The sequence below is a fragment of the Oppia nitens genome, unplaced genomic scaffold, assembly GCF_028296485.1.
Source record: "Oppia nitens isolate AA-2021 unplaced genomic scaffold, nextdenovo-longstitch-racon4-pilon3 scaffold13_pilon_pilon_pilon, whole genome shotgun sequence".
NCBI lineage: Eukaryota > Metazoa > Arthropoda > Arachnida > Sarcoptiformes > Oppiidae > Oppia > Oppia nitens.
The window spans coordinates 1,398,139-1,414,256 of NW_026533192.1; the positions used below are offsets into that span (position 1 = coordinate 1,398,139).

A 16,118-nucleotide genomic window follows, 5' to 3' on the forward strand; every position below is an offset into this window, starting at 1 on the left:
ATTACATGGGCTATGTTTACGGGAATAATTTGGATCCTATAGTAGTCATCAAACTAAATGATATGTAATATCAGTTAAATATGATTTATATGATAGTTATGTTAATAATAAATTATAATTTTATTTTATTAAAGATTGTACGAYATATTGGAAACCGGATTGTATTTTAAATGGACTCATGATATTATGATAGTTGCTTCTCATTATTTTGATGACAATAAAAGGGAGTTTATGTCCCGAAAGCATATTCAACATTATTGGACATACACTGTCAAAATCAAACCTGCCCTGGGTCCATATTTTATCGGAACATTTATATCAATTGTTATTTTTATTTTTGAATATAATTTTAAAAATACGTATCTTATAAACAACAAATCAAAACCCATTATAAATATAAATTCTCGATTATATAATTTCAATTATAATAGAAAATTTTTAAATTATAACAATAATACATGAACACAACTTATGCATTATTCATATTTATATTATTAAATATTAATATACTATATTATGCAAATAAATACTTATAAAAAATATTATTACGTGTATTGTAATATAATATAAAATTATACAGTATTATACGGGCATATTTAAGCTTATTATTGAATGAATTTAGTATTATTATCGTAGTTTTGAAAATTAATTCAAATTACATGTGTTATCAGTAATGCTTTTCCAACTGATTGTCCACTTTTGGTTCAGTTTGCCTGAATTCAAGTCAATGTTTACGAGAAACACTATATAGTGGTTGTAAATCATAATATTATCGATAATTTTGTCATCAATTGTTGCACTTATTTTAGTCTTTTTAGTGTTTGCCACAAAAATTTTGTTGATTATATGAGGAGTTGATGAGTGATATCCATGTTTTTGATTATGAATCTCAAGTGAACAGTTAGGATATAATTCAAATCTATACAAATTGTATCGATTATCTTCAATAGTATTGATAGACTCTCCGTCGTCCCAAAACAAATCACCGACGGCTCGACGGTCTTTGGGATAAACTTCCAATTGAATTGGTTTTTGACGCAACTCTTGAGTATTGACCGCACGTTTATAAGCAACTGGTATTATGGATCCACCCCTGAAATGGATGGGCGGATGAAGTGATGAGTCGGCGAGTGCTACGCGACCGGTGTTTGGGAAAAGCTTAACAAAATCACCGCTCGGTTCGTACCAAACATCTGAAGGAATGTAAGCTTTCACTTCTTTTTGTTTCTTATATTTAAAAAATAAAATAAAGATAATAATAATTTTTATATCAATTTATGCTTTAAGTTCTAATATACCTCATAAAGAAAAGGAGATATAAGTATAGCCGATCCCCACATAAACTGTTCATCAATACTATATGTTTGTATATCTGTGGGATATTCATGAAATAGTGGTCTGACAACTGTATTGCCAAAGACATGGGCTTTAAAGAAAAGAGTATATAAATAGGGAAGTAATGAATATCTCAAATAAAGTGCATTTTTGGCCGCTTCTGTCACTTCAGGGTTTCCTCTTTCAGCCCAAACGGCCGGATCCTGTTCTAACTCCTGACCGTTCTCGTGATGGTTACGACTAAATGGATAGAAAGCTCCCAATTGTTGCCATCGAAGACATAGTTCTGGTGTGGGTTTGCCAAAGAAACCACAGATATCGGCGCCGATCTAATGTATATAATATTTATTATATGTTTTTATATTAATATAACTAATATTTAAAATAAATTATAAATTCGTACATAAGGTATACCAAAGAGATTGAATTCCAATATTCCTATTATCGAGTCTTTCATATGAGGCCATAGACTATGGTTATCCCCTAACCAGTGACCTGTATAGCGACCCGACGATACAAATGTCGATCGCGATAACACATAACCTCTTTTACCAGTGATTACTTGTAATGCTCTTAAATATAAATTTTTAAAATTGGGTCAAATGTCAAATAAATATCAAAAATCATTTTCAATTATTTTATTATAATAATAATACTTTTGAGTTGGCACAGCCATAGTCAAGCCATAGAGTGAGTGGACGTCATAGTGTTTGTATTGACCCGACTCTCCCTCCACACCAATCATACACAGAGTACCTCTACTTAATTGATCGAAATTATTAACCCAAAGCGCCTCTATTTTACATAAATAATTAGTCAAATTTAGATAAATTAAAAACATAATTAATATAATTTTTWWAAAAATCATACTTATATTAATAGGAGGATTATCATAATTATTGATAGGACACTGTAGATTATATCCTTTACCCGTCCAAAAATTGACCGGTTCATTCATATCCTATTACAGTAGTTTATTATAAATAAAATATATCATAATATTTAATTCAAATAATATCTTACAATCCAAAGTCCATTAAATTTCCATCCAATTGAATACAAGTGTTTAAAATTATTTTGCCACCAGATTTGGGTAGCATTTTTGAAGAAGTCGGGAAAGGCTACCGGACCATTGGGCCAAACCCGACCGTATATATTATTATGGGTTATGTCTACCTGTTCTGGATTATGTCTATCTTTCATTGGCACACTGTCTGGCCATTTGATGAACACATTTTGGTTATTGCCATTTGTAAATATATCATAATTGGATGCATTTCCCTGAATGCCCGGATCAATGATTGGTRTCCAGTGAAGGTTATATTGGGATTGAGTGTCGTCTATAAGTTTTGGTAGATCTGCAAAATAATTGGGATCTATTGTAAAGTCACGTGACCAATACTTATAGTCGCTATCAATAAATTGTACGTCCTATGCATTAATCATAAATTATTGTCATTATTATTATTATTATGAAATATACAAAATGTTAATATCATATAATATTATAATTATTTTTACATAAGGAATATTATGTTTGATTTGTCTGTCAACGACAGCCTTGACATGACTGGTATTATGATAACCATATTTGCTTTGTTGGAAACCCAATGCCCAAAAAGCCGGCATAAATGTGCGGCCAATCAGTGATGTATACAACTGTATGACGTGTTCGGGATTATCGCCAACAAAGACAAAGAAGTCAAGAATACCGCCAATTGTTTTGAACGATATGGCCGGCCGTGGCATCAATGTGTACTCTGTTGTCAATATTTTATATTACATGTATATTATTTAAATTGTTTTAAATTACTTAACACTATCACTAATTTACTGTTAATATTTAATTTAATACAATACCCATCGCATTGCTATTAAGCAATAAGACTCCGTGTGATTTGCCATTAGTTTCTAATACTGTATAAAACGGGTGCTGACCGTAGTTATTGACCTCATTCTGAGTATCAAATATACAATAAATTGATACCAAATTTATAGATAGATATTACTAATGATAATAATCTAATTATACGATTACGTCATCAGGAGGTGAATCTTTGGTAAATATGGGCCAAGTCTTGTAGTTTAGGTTATGTCTAAATGATTGGTGAGTATTCTCACCCAAACCATAGACATTATTTGACGGTAAATAACTAGCTATTTGTATAAATTGATCGCTAAATATAAGTCCACCAATAGTTGTGTCAAAACTATTAAAAAGTGAATTTGTTGTGATTTTTTTGTACATATTTATAGTATTTTATAAACATTTATTTACATACATTTTAGTTGCAGTACTTTTCCTTTCAATAGTAAAATCAAAATTATTTTTACTTAAGTTAAATCTATATTTTAAATCATYAATTTTTGGAGGTTTGGGTGGATTCTTAAGTAAAGGAAACTCGGATTGAATGGGAACTTCATATCGTTTATTGTTTGGATCGTATATTTTAAATCTGACAATATTTTTAGTTAAATATTTGACCTCAACTTTTAAAGTATCAAATTGTTTAACAAATTTTATGTCTTTTGCTGTGTCTTTGAGTTTAATCAAAGCTTCTAAACCGGTATCCGATGTCTTGACAGAAGTTTCATTCACTTTATAACCAATTTTATTGACATTGAAATAACAGTACGGAATGTCAGGACTTTCCGGATTTGCATCATATATACAATCTCTTTCCAGACATTGATTTTCACTAAACTTTTTATCTAAAATACACAAACAATTTAAATTTAATATTATTTTAATTTTTTTAAAAATAAATACAATTCATTTAAAATTAGTTTTAAATCAAACAAATAATTTATTTACTTGTTATGACACAATCCAATCGATTAGTTTTTAAAGCATTTAYCACATATAATGTGGTAATAAGTGCCACAAATGAGACATAAWTTAAATACATTTTTTATATGATAATTGTTGTTAATTTGTTGATTCATTTAATTTATATACTAATACAGTATATACGATACATGTACTCAGTTTGTGTGCTATCAGTACTGTTTGATTACGAGTCACTTGAAATTGATTATAAATAACATTTACTTTTCAAAATAACAAATAATAATATTATAAATATATTTATAAAATTAATAGAAATGTATTAATTTTGATAAATTATTTATTTTAAAAATGTAAAAAATAATTTTTAAAAATGATCTATGTAAAATTGTGCTTAAATCATAATTTTAAATAAAATATATTTTAGAAAATTTAAATGTAAATGTAAAGTAACTACAGTATACTATTATATATCATAGTTTTATATAATTTTATTAAATATTATATTAATGATTATAAATTATCTTACCATTAGTGCATTCATACGTGTATGAGAAGCAAATAACACAAGTAATAGATTTAAGTATTTTGACAAAAATGTTTCAAATATATCAATACAATTATCATTAATAATTAATATTTTTGTGTTTAATATAATTTAATTAGTTTTATAAATTATTTTAATACAAATATATATGAAAGAGTTRCTTGAAAATAAATAAATAAATAAAAATGATCTAATTTTTATAAAATTATCAAATGATTTTTATATTATTATAAAAGTATTTTTTTATTTGAACAAAAATTCAGTAAATTTTATATAATCAATAAAAGTTGTCTTTATAATGCTGTACACAATGGGGCACTTTATATGTTATCGCTAAACCACAATAAGACTCAGACCACTACTTTGGACAGACACTACAAGCTATTAAATATATCAATTGAAAATAAATTAAACTTTTAAATCTTGTATTTTCTGCGATAAAGAAAAAAATCAAAATCTATTGTAATGTCGAAGATTTTGGCACATCATAAAAGTCACTTACAATACAATGTCATTGTTTGGTCTAAACTTTATTAAAAAATGTGATCCACAACAACAAAAACAACTACAACAACAACAACTACTACTACTACTACACTAATGGAAATTTATGAAACTTTATTTGATGACTGCTATATATTTTTATGGACTCACCATTATTAGTTTTTTTGCTCATACCTATTGATGTCCATAAGCCCATACATAACATACACTATATATACTGTATAGTATATCTAATGTTATATACAGATTTAAAATGTCACATCTCTATAGCTAATAATGTCACCAAAAATGCAATACAATAGTAATAATGGAGAAAATAAAGTAAATGTATTTAATGATAAATGAGTTTCAATATATACTGTAAAAATATAATGTTTAAAAAGTTTGAGAAATTTTTTGTTTAGAAACATAGTGTTTATATAGTTTGATAAATAAGTTTTTCAATACTATGATTATATTATACCTATTTGTATATATCAAACTCAAACTATAATCATGTTTTAGATTATTTTTGATATACAGTATATAAAACAAACAAAAAATGAGAAAAGAATACAAAATAAAAAAATATTTATAAGTTTTTAGATTTTTGATGAAAACAAAAAAACAAATCAAATGAATAATAATATTTTATTTCTTATTATTTGTTCGGGTTTTGAGCTTTTGTTGTTTAAAAATATAGCAAAATCAATATCTCTGGCAATGATAAAGATAGACAAAAAAAGAAAAATAAGAAGAGAGTCAATCATATATTGTGTGTCCTCTCTCTCTCTCTCTCTCTCTCTCTCTCTCTCTCAGCTGTCGTCTCTGTATTTCAGATATTGGCTGCAAATCCGAGTCATGTAAGTGAGGGCTTTATAAGTAATATGTTGTTTCCGAAGCAATGGATCACAAACTTATATAACAATTTCTGTCTTCAAGTCTTCCTTTTGTTTTTTCTCTTTCTTTATCTTCCTTTTCAAAGAGTTGATAGCTTTACAAATGAGAGCGACTACTGTTCACTACCGATGCCATCACTCCCTCTATCTTTCCGACTGTTTTTCTATTATTTTTATATTACACACACTATTCTGCATCACTGATACAACAGATGCCCCAATTTTATTGAATTATTATTCCTTAATATATTAATATTGCATTTTATTTTACTTCTCTCTCTCTCTCTCTCTCTCTCTCTCTCTCTCTCTCTCTCTCTCTCTCTCTCTCTCTCTGTTCTCTGATTATAATTCTTATCAATCATATTGTGTTTATTATTCTGTGTTCACAAATGTGTATAAAATCTCTGCTATAACTTATAAGGGAGTATTGAATGCTATTTATTATAGAAATCATACAAATTATCTGCCTGCTATATATGCAAATTGTTTTGCATATTATTTTTATAATATTATTTAGCACACAATTATTAATTATATATTTCAAATCTAATGTAAATTCAATTTTATCTGTTTGTATATTTATAAACTCTAATTATGACTCTATGAGTACAGTCTTATAACTTTTTTTGTTATCATTTTTATACTACAAAAAATAAATACAAAAAGACAAAATTATTGTATATTGTATTTAGAATAAAGTTATTTTATTCACTCATCATTTTGTTTTCTATAATATTGTAGATTTTTCTACTCCCGGTGCTTATAAAGCTAACGTAACCTTTGACCGTAGGCTTGCAAACTTCATTTCTACTTTATATCTAGAAGTTTAAAATATGTGAGCATTAGGTTGTTATACAATACATGTATATTTAATACAATACMCATTAGAATTAGAGTCACAATTAGAGATAATTATCGATCACTGATTCAAAACATTAAGAGTTATGAAAAATTTGATTAGAAGTATATAAAATAATTATTAAGATATTTTTAGATATTAAAATAAATTAAGCATAAATAATATTATATATATATATCAGAGTTAAGCAAGGTTTTGGATTTTAGGGGGGTAGACCGGGGTAAAATTTACAAAATTCTCGAAAAATCTTGGGGGGGTATTGGGTGGGGTAAGATTTTTATTGCATTTTTAAACGGCAATTTTTTCAAAAATCAAAAAAAAAAGAAGGGGGTCAAGAGAAAATTCCCTAATATTCCCTTAAATTCCCGAATATTCCCATGTAAAATACGATAAAGTTCCCACAAGTTCCYATATAAATTCCCATGAAAATAGGTAAAATTTCCAAAAATACAAAAAAAAACTTAAAAATTAAAAAAAAACTTAAATTTTAACAAAAAATAAATATTTAAAAAAAAAATATTAAAAATTAATAAAAACAAATTTTAACAAAAAATAAAATAATAATGTATTTAATACTTAAAAATAGTTCATAAAAGCATTAATGATACACTATGAGTTTTTTATTATTTTAGTAATTTTTAACTTTTAAAATAATTAATTTTTTAAATAATGCTTAATGTTTATAGTTTATAGATATATATTTTTATTTTTAATGTTATTTTTATATAAATACTGACTGAATACTAATTATAAAATTGAAAATATTTTTATTTTTTTTGTTAAAATTTTAAAAAATATTAATAAAATCATTGTAATATAAGTATTTATTGTTTTATTAACTTCTTAAACTATCTTAAACTTATATTTAAATTGTAATATGGTTACTCTTTTCAACAAATAGGTAATTTTTAATTTTTTAGTTTTATATTTTAATTAAAATTATGTTATTTTTAGATGAGTATTAACGTTATTTTAACTTTTTTACTTATTTTTAATCAATAATTAGATTCATATCAATTTAAATAAACATAAAAACACTAAAAAAACTAAAATTAAAATTTTTAAAAACTTCAAAATTTTCGGCGCCTTCGCCGAAATTTTAGGGAGGGGGTCATTTCTCCTCGTTTTTAAGCGACAATTTTTCCCATTTGGTCAAAAAGTCTGGGGGGTAAAATCCCAAAATCTCGATCCTAGGGGGGGTATTTTGGCCTTACCCCCTACCCCTCCTTACTTAACCCTGATATATATAGAGTATATTATTGATATAAATTAATTACTAAGAATATTTAAAAAAATGTTGTCTAATCTATTTTTTATAAATATTTTTAGTTTAGAGAGACATATATAACAAAATATCGATGACTTTAAAAAAATTTTTTTTTATAAAATTTAATGACAGACATATCTTACTATGATTTAAAATGTCTGTCTCTATGGGTTGCACTATACTGTATTGTAAAACACTATATTGTAAAATATGCGCAAATGTGTGTCCACTTTATGCCATACTTTCATTTTTTTCTAGTGTTTGCCACACAAGATATCAACAGTAAAAAGCGTCAATCATTTGCAGCGATAGTGTGATGACTCTCGACTATCACTTCAATGATTGAGTCATTCAATATGTATGAGAAGCGGCAACAGATAGCTCTCATCAATAGAAAAGTCGGCTAACAATAGATAATATAAGTATTATTTACAACAATATTATGGCATAACTAAGGTTTCATAAAAGTTTATTTAGTTAATAGTTATATAAGTATAATAGAGTTTATAATATTTCTATAAACATTTATTTAATGGATGAATAAATATAACTATTTTTTCATTTTTGTTCATTGACTCAATCAATACATATACTTAATATGATATTATCTTAAAAGTTCAATTGTAAATAAACAACTAATATAACTGAAATTTTTAATCAATGTAATATAAAAACATAACTAAATTTTTAATATTTAGCTATTTTTAGTTAAATAAAAATATTTTTTTATTAATGTTATTCAAAATTGTATTTTAAAGGTAATATGTTATATTAAGTAAAAAAAGCATTGATAATAATATACGGCACAGTATAATGTTATGCTTGTGTTATCATAGATTACCAATGCAAACATTAATATTTAAAATTTATATTATACTTTATATATCATACTATAACTTATAGTATATGAGTCTTAAACTATAAAAATTTTGCTTATAAAGCCATTGTTATGATAATAATGTTGTGTTTATATACATATAAAAAAAGAGTTTTCACTTCACTCTAACACCTAATCTAATCTGGTTTTTGTTGTTTAGTTATACTTTATTTTCAATTATAAACTCAGTGTTTGAAACTTTTTTTCTTTCATGAGGCATATTATTTATCATTTATTTATATGGTTCACAGAATATCTTACTTTTTTATATGTCTAAGATTAACCAATTTTTTATGTTATTATTATTATTATTATACCGTAAGAAAAATTGATTTTAAAACTAATGTTTGCTTTTAATAGCAAAATCCATTAGTTTTGTTATATATTTTTTTAATAAAACATACTTTTAATGTCAATGGAAAATGTGTATAAATAAAATTCAATTTATTTATTCATAGAAATAAATTATGGTTTTTATATTATGATTATTATTATTATTAACATTAAAAGATCTCGCAAGTCTTTTGAAAATATTTTAATAATATATAATAATAATATAAATAATAAGGTAATTAATCGTTTAAATGAATATCAAAATAAATATTATATATTGTATAAAATAAACAAAAATTCATATTTCGTATTACAAATTATACATACAGTGTACTATATATACAGAATTAATATTAACAAAATTGTTGTACAAAAGTAAAAATTTTAATTTTTTTATAAAACACTTTAATAGGACTTATCATATAAAATGAGAAACAATTTATTTCTACGGATCGTTAGCTAAAATATAGATTTTATGCAAATTTTTTTAGGAAAGTTTTTTTTATTATTTTATTTTTTGTTAATACAAAAATATATTTAATAATTATAGTTTCTCTGTAATGAGATAAAGTACAGTACAATATAGTAAAGATGAGTGAGAAAATGAGTTTATATTGTTATTGTTGTTTGTATAATATTATTTAAATATATATTTAAATATATTTATTCAGTAACTAAAATAATTTTTCTTATCAATTCTGCAATTCATATGTCTGTTTAAATGAAAAATTATTTTTTTTTATTTTAGTCCGCTGTGACTATGAATGCAAAATATTTATACAAAACTTTTATCGCATGAAATAACAAAATAAAGAAAATTGTATTTTATATCACATAAAATTAGTTATATGTTTGCTTACTTTTTTCTACTCTTAAAGCTCATATACAAACARATATAAAAACCAAACATTAGGGCTACATATCTGTTGAAATAATTTTTGCTTAAAGTCGAGAGTAAAGCAAACACATGATAGTTAACAAAAAACCACAAAATTTTAAAAATCATTTTTYATGTATCACACAATAGAATCTAAATTTAAGTTTTCTTAATATAATAGTAAAATAAACCGATTTATTTCTTTATCCTATCAAACACATGCATAAATAATATACTGTATATTAATATATAAAATATTACTGATTAGTGATTAATTTTTATCCAATTTTTTTAAACATCTTTTAAAATATAAATAAAGTCTGTACAATAAAATCAAGTAAAAATTAAAACTATTAAATATGCAATATAAATATAAATATAATAGCGGTATATATTGTTATACCAATTTAAGTTTAATAAAATATAAATATTAATATTATAGAAACTTGTAAATAGATAAAGGTGCAAATATTTTTTTAGATTTAATAAAATTTATGCTCTATATTGTATTGCCATACGATATATTAAATCATACAGTATTGCAAACGTGTAAATATGATAGTGACTGAAAAAAATTGTTTTAACATATATAAGCCCTAAAACGTACCCCAGAGATAACAGTTTCATACAACACATGTAAAAATTCAATAGTATTTTTCTGTTAACTTTTAAAACAGAAACTTTTATTTATAATATTTTATACTTTTGTCAATTTCTTTTAAGTTTTAAATATGAAATGTTTTTATTAAAACTAATGTCGGAAAATTCTAAATCATAAAATATTAGTGTCTAAATAAAATTATAGAATTTATTTCAATTGAAAACAATATTAACAGTAAATTATTTATATTTATAATCATTAGTATAGTATATCATTATAAAAATTTCTTAAATCTTAAATAAATATGATTATAAAAATAAAAGCAATATAATAAATTTATTAATAATAATGATTTTATTTAAATTATAATACAGCTTATATGCTGAATATAAATACAATTAATGGAAATTATTAACTTATATATTAACAACAATTAAAATATAAATTATTAAAAATTATTTTTTACAAAATACCGACAGAACCTTTGAAGAAATATTTGATTTACTATTTAACATATATCACAAATTTTGATAGTAATGCTTATAATCAATAAAATATTGAGTTTAATGTATCAATAATTTATGAAACATATTTTCATAGATTTTTCAACTTAGTCAACTGTGCAATTTTGGTGGTAACTTAGCACATGTTGTATAGTATTAATACTATTGTAGTATAAAAGCCTATATCTATGATATTTATATACTGTCCTTTCGGTATATGTGTTGGCTTGAGATAAACAAAACGATTCAAAAATGATTTATTGCCTATAATATAGAGAATCTTTTATAGTTTTTATGTATATAATATATGGATGATATTTACTCACACTTTTTGTGTAAAAACACTATTTTATGTGATGGATACCACTCTACACATCCAAAAACCAAAAAACTCATTAAATGTTTAGTAATATTATGTTTTACTATAGAGTTTTTGCTTTAAGTCAAGCAAAATGTCTAAAAACTCTTTATTATCTTAGATTTTGGTGAGTTTTCTATACTTTTCTACAGTATTTTGTAAATACATTATTTAACACAGCATTAGGTAATTTCTTCATCACTTTTCATAAATACATTTTCTGAATACATTTATTGACTTATTTTTATATTATTATTATTATTAAAATGCTTAGTAGTAATAGCGCTGTATTATTAATATTATTATTTATTAAAAAGTCTCGATATTAATTTTCTTATGTATGATATAACACATAAAATATTATATGAAGATTCTGTATATTGTATGACACACACAGTTTTATTGCATACACTACAGTATATTGTTAAACAAATTTTTCATATATTAAAACTAAACGTAAACTTTGTGTTGACATTACAGTCAGTTTCTTTCATATATATAATATTTTTTCGTTAAAAAACTTTTAATTAATTTCTTTTGTGAAGGAAAGTTAGTTTAATTATAATTCCATCTAAATATTTAATAATTAATTATCTTTACAGTACTATTTGTTAAATAAATAACTTAAAACATAATGACTAAGATTTTTATTTTAATATTTATGATTTAACAAAATATAATATACAAGTGTATTGAAAAAATAATGTGTTCATTTAATTCATGTTATGTGTATTCTAGTAAAAAATAATAACTATAAGAATATTTATTGATAATTTGTTAAACATTAATATTAAATATTAAATAATACTACTTTATTAAAAACACAATTTGTATAAATATGAAAAATTAGTTAATTATTTACAATAACCAGAATCGCCACCAAATAATAGACAAATGCCTTCACCCGGACAGCAATCAATGCCCACAAATCCGCCACACATTGCATACCGACGAACACAATCTATGGCTTTGATGTCTTCAATCAAATCTTTAATAAATTTAATAATAATATTAATAATTGTTATAATTTTGTTAAATATTAATAGTTATTTAGATACAAAACTTTAAAATTTAACAATAAAGTTTCTTACATATTAAAATGGCAATATATAATAATAAATAGTTATACATTTTTAATTGAACATTTGTATAAAATGTATTTATATAAATATTTTTAAAAACTAAAATATAAAAAAATATGAACATATTTAAGTATAATTAAAACTTATTATTTGATCAGTTATATATTTTTATGTAATATTGATTATAATATTTCATTTGATTATAATATTGATTATAATATTTGTTTTGATTATAATATAGATTAAAAATAAATTGCTTAAAACAAGTTTATTACAATAAAATTTTTTAAAATAAATATAATGAATCAAAATTTTTAGATTAGTAGCTTTAACAATATCTATTATAAAACCAGTTGACAATGCTAGATAGCACTATCTTCAATAGCATTAATTACTTCATATAAATAATAAAATACACTAAATATGAATTACTAACATTTTAAAGTCCATATACAGTATGTTATTTTATAACCAAAATATTCATTTCTAATAATCATTAATTTCTATAAATCAAATTCTAACCAAAATATTCATTGTTTATAATCATTAATCTGTATGAGTAATATTATACCCAAAATAATCATTTATAATCAAATTAGTTATTATAAGTTATATTATAGTTATTTTAATATATCAAATAATTTATTTATTTAGTTATAACTAATCAGAATTACTTTATTGATATATATATAATATTTCTAATAACTCCTTTCAAGATATTAAAAAATAAGTTGATTGACAATTTTGAGTAAGTTATGGCAAAATAAGACAATAATACTCTTTAAGACAATCCTATTCTATATTTGTAAACTTTATATGAGTTCAATGTTGCAAATACTTTGGTCGCAAAATATTTGGTCTATATARAGATGAGACAGATGAGTCATTTTTTGATACCAATCCCCTATACATTATTTTTGATGTCTTAACCGAATCGGAAATCAGAATTTCCAAATTTCCAAAAAAAAACAGACAACAGACATACACACAAATAGATTCAAGAAAACAAACTTATTTCAAAGTTTGTTTGAAAATTATTCATTCATACATTGATAGTAAATTAGCATGACCATTTTTTGTATTTTAATGTATAATTTAAACTAAATATTTTGATATTCATTTTTACTTAAACTAATTATTATAAAACATATAATAATATAAAATTAATTCAAATTAAATTCAAATCCTAAAGTTGTAAATTGATTTTATATTTAATTGATTTGATTATAATTAGGATTCGATCTACTTTATTAATGTGGAAAATTTCCTAATAAAATCCAAAATTATGCAAAATATATTTTTCCCCTCAATTGATCGTTAGAAAGTGAAAATATATGTTAAATATAAATATTTTATATCTGAAAGTAACTTAAAAATAACTATATTTCACTAAAATTTAATATAATTTAATTAAAAATTTTAATTAAATCAAATATTTATGCCATTTATAGAAAATATTTATTTTTTATAACTTTATTACTTTTCAATAACTGTCGACTATTTTATGGACCAATCTATTGACTTAAATCCCTATATAAGGGATAACACTGACCATACATTTCATGCTCCGATATGTCAGTGCTTTACAACTGCAACATTAACTACATATTCATAATAAAAATAAAATGATAATTTCAAAAATACAATTAGTTTTTAATGTATTGTTGCGCCTAATAAACAATTCATGTAAAACTCAACTTATGTTTTACATATATTTTTATTATTACAATAAATATTATCAAAACTTAAATACATATATATTTTTAAATATTTAAATATTTAAAAACATATTTTAATTCAATAAATTTAGTGATACAATAATATCAGTACAAATTAAAATACATTTTAATATAATATTTGTTTTTCAAACATTACAGTAAAATGTGTTGTTTAGGATTTAATAGTTGTTAGCACAAGGAATTAGATTCATTAGGAATTCCCAGAGAGTGGGGAACATAAGGAACTTTTGTTATTAAAAAACGATGGAATCTAATATAACTCTAATTGCAATATATTAACAATAATAATACAATAATAGTGTTAATACAGTATTAATATCAAGATTACTAATAAAAACTAAAGGTGGCGCAAAATATGGCACTTAATGCTATAATATTTGAATTTTAATTACTTATTTTATTTACTAATCTATTAATTACTAATGTTTAATCATTATTAATATATAAGATTTTAATTAAAAATTTTATAAAATAATTTAACACATAATAGACTTCACAATCATTATATTTTGTACCATTTTTTAAAACATTTATATAATTTAGTATTTTGCTCCAATTGATGAAAACTATTTATTTAAATGATTATTTATAAAATTTTGTAAAATATTATAATTATTTAATTAGATATATGAATGATACATTTTTAATTATATTTTTTCAAAACATTTTATTAACTTGAAATGTAAGTCAGATGAAAGTACTATTTATATATTGTGTAAAATAACAGATTCATAATATATCCACAAAATATTAAGTATTATGCAAATTATATACTAAAGTACCTAAAAGTATAAACTGTAAGTTAAAGAGTCATAGAATAGTTATGTTCACAACTTTTCATCAATTTTTACTAACATTTTGCAAATATTAAGTAAGTAAATGGAGAGAGAGAGAGAGAGAGAGAGAGAGAGAGAGAGAGAGAGAGAGAGAGAGAGAGAGAAAGAAAGAGAGAGAGAGAGAGAGACTAATATATTGATGTATTATATAATGATGTATATATATATATATATATATATATATATATATATAGTGATGGTTTGACACATCAATAAATTTAATATTAAGAAATTCTTAATACTTTCACTCACTTTATACTATAGTTGTCTCAAAATATCACACAATAGAGTCTCGTAAACTATAGCACAAGAATTTGCTCTCAAATAAAGTAGAAATTGAAGGAAAACTGTTCTCTAGGAATGACCTGATTTTTCAGTCAGACCTACTCTGAGCTAACCGTACTCTATAGTAGGTATCCAATTGAGTAGACATACCATACAATATGTCACTTTTATTCATTATATATACTTAACATTTTAAGTCATTGGTCTCCAAAAAATTAATTCAAACGTCGATTTTGTGTGTATTTTCAAAATGATTGGCTTTCGGTGCCAAAGATGGATCACTTGTCGCTCGTCATTATCAACAGTGACTTATAATATATGAAATGAATAGTATTGCCACTCAAAGACAGTACAGTAGTAGACAATGGTTTTTATTGGCTTAGATCTCATCACTCATCTAATTATATTTAATACTGTATATCATCTAATAATAAATAGGACTTACAATA

General features: G+C 23.3%; 1 protein-coding gene across 1 annotated transcript; it reads right to left on the reverse strand.

The window, feature by feature from the left end:
* Positions 1-583: 583 nt before the first annotated feature.
* Positions 584-4,244, reverse strand: LOC128960089 (sucrase-isomaltase, intestinal-like). The gene is made up of 11 exons (XM_054306163.1): positions 4,151-4,244; positions 3,618-4,047; positions 3,374-3,545; positions 3,196-3,292; positions 2,857-3,095; positions 2,359-2,766; positions 2,206-2,296; positions 1,992-2,130; positions 1,739-1,907; positions 1,299-1,664; positions 584-1,227 (listed from the first exon to the last, which is right to left on the reverse strand). The coding sequence occupies exons 1-11, from the start codon at positions 4,242-4,244 to the stop codon at positions 646-648; spliced, it is 2,787 nt and encodes a 928-aa protein (XP_054162138.1). The 3' UTR covers positions 584-645.
* Between the last annotated feature and the right edge of the window lie 11,874 nt (positions 4,245-16,118).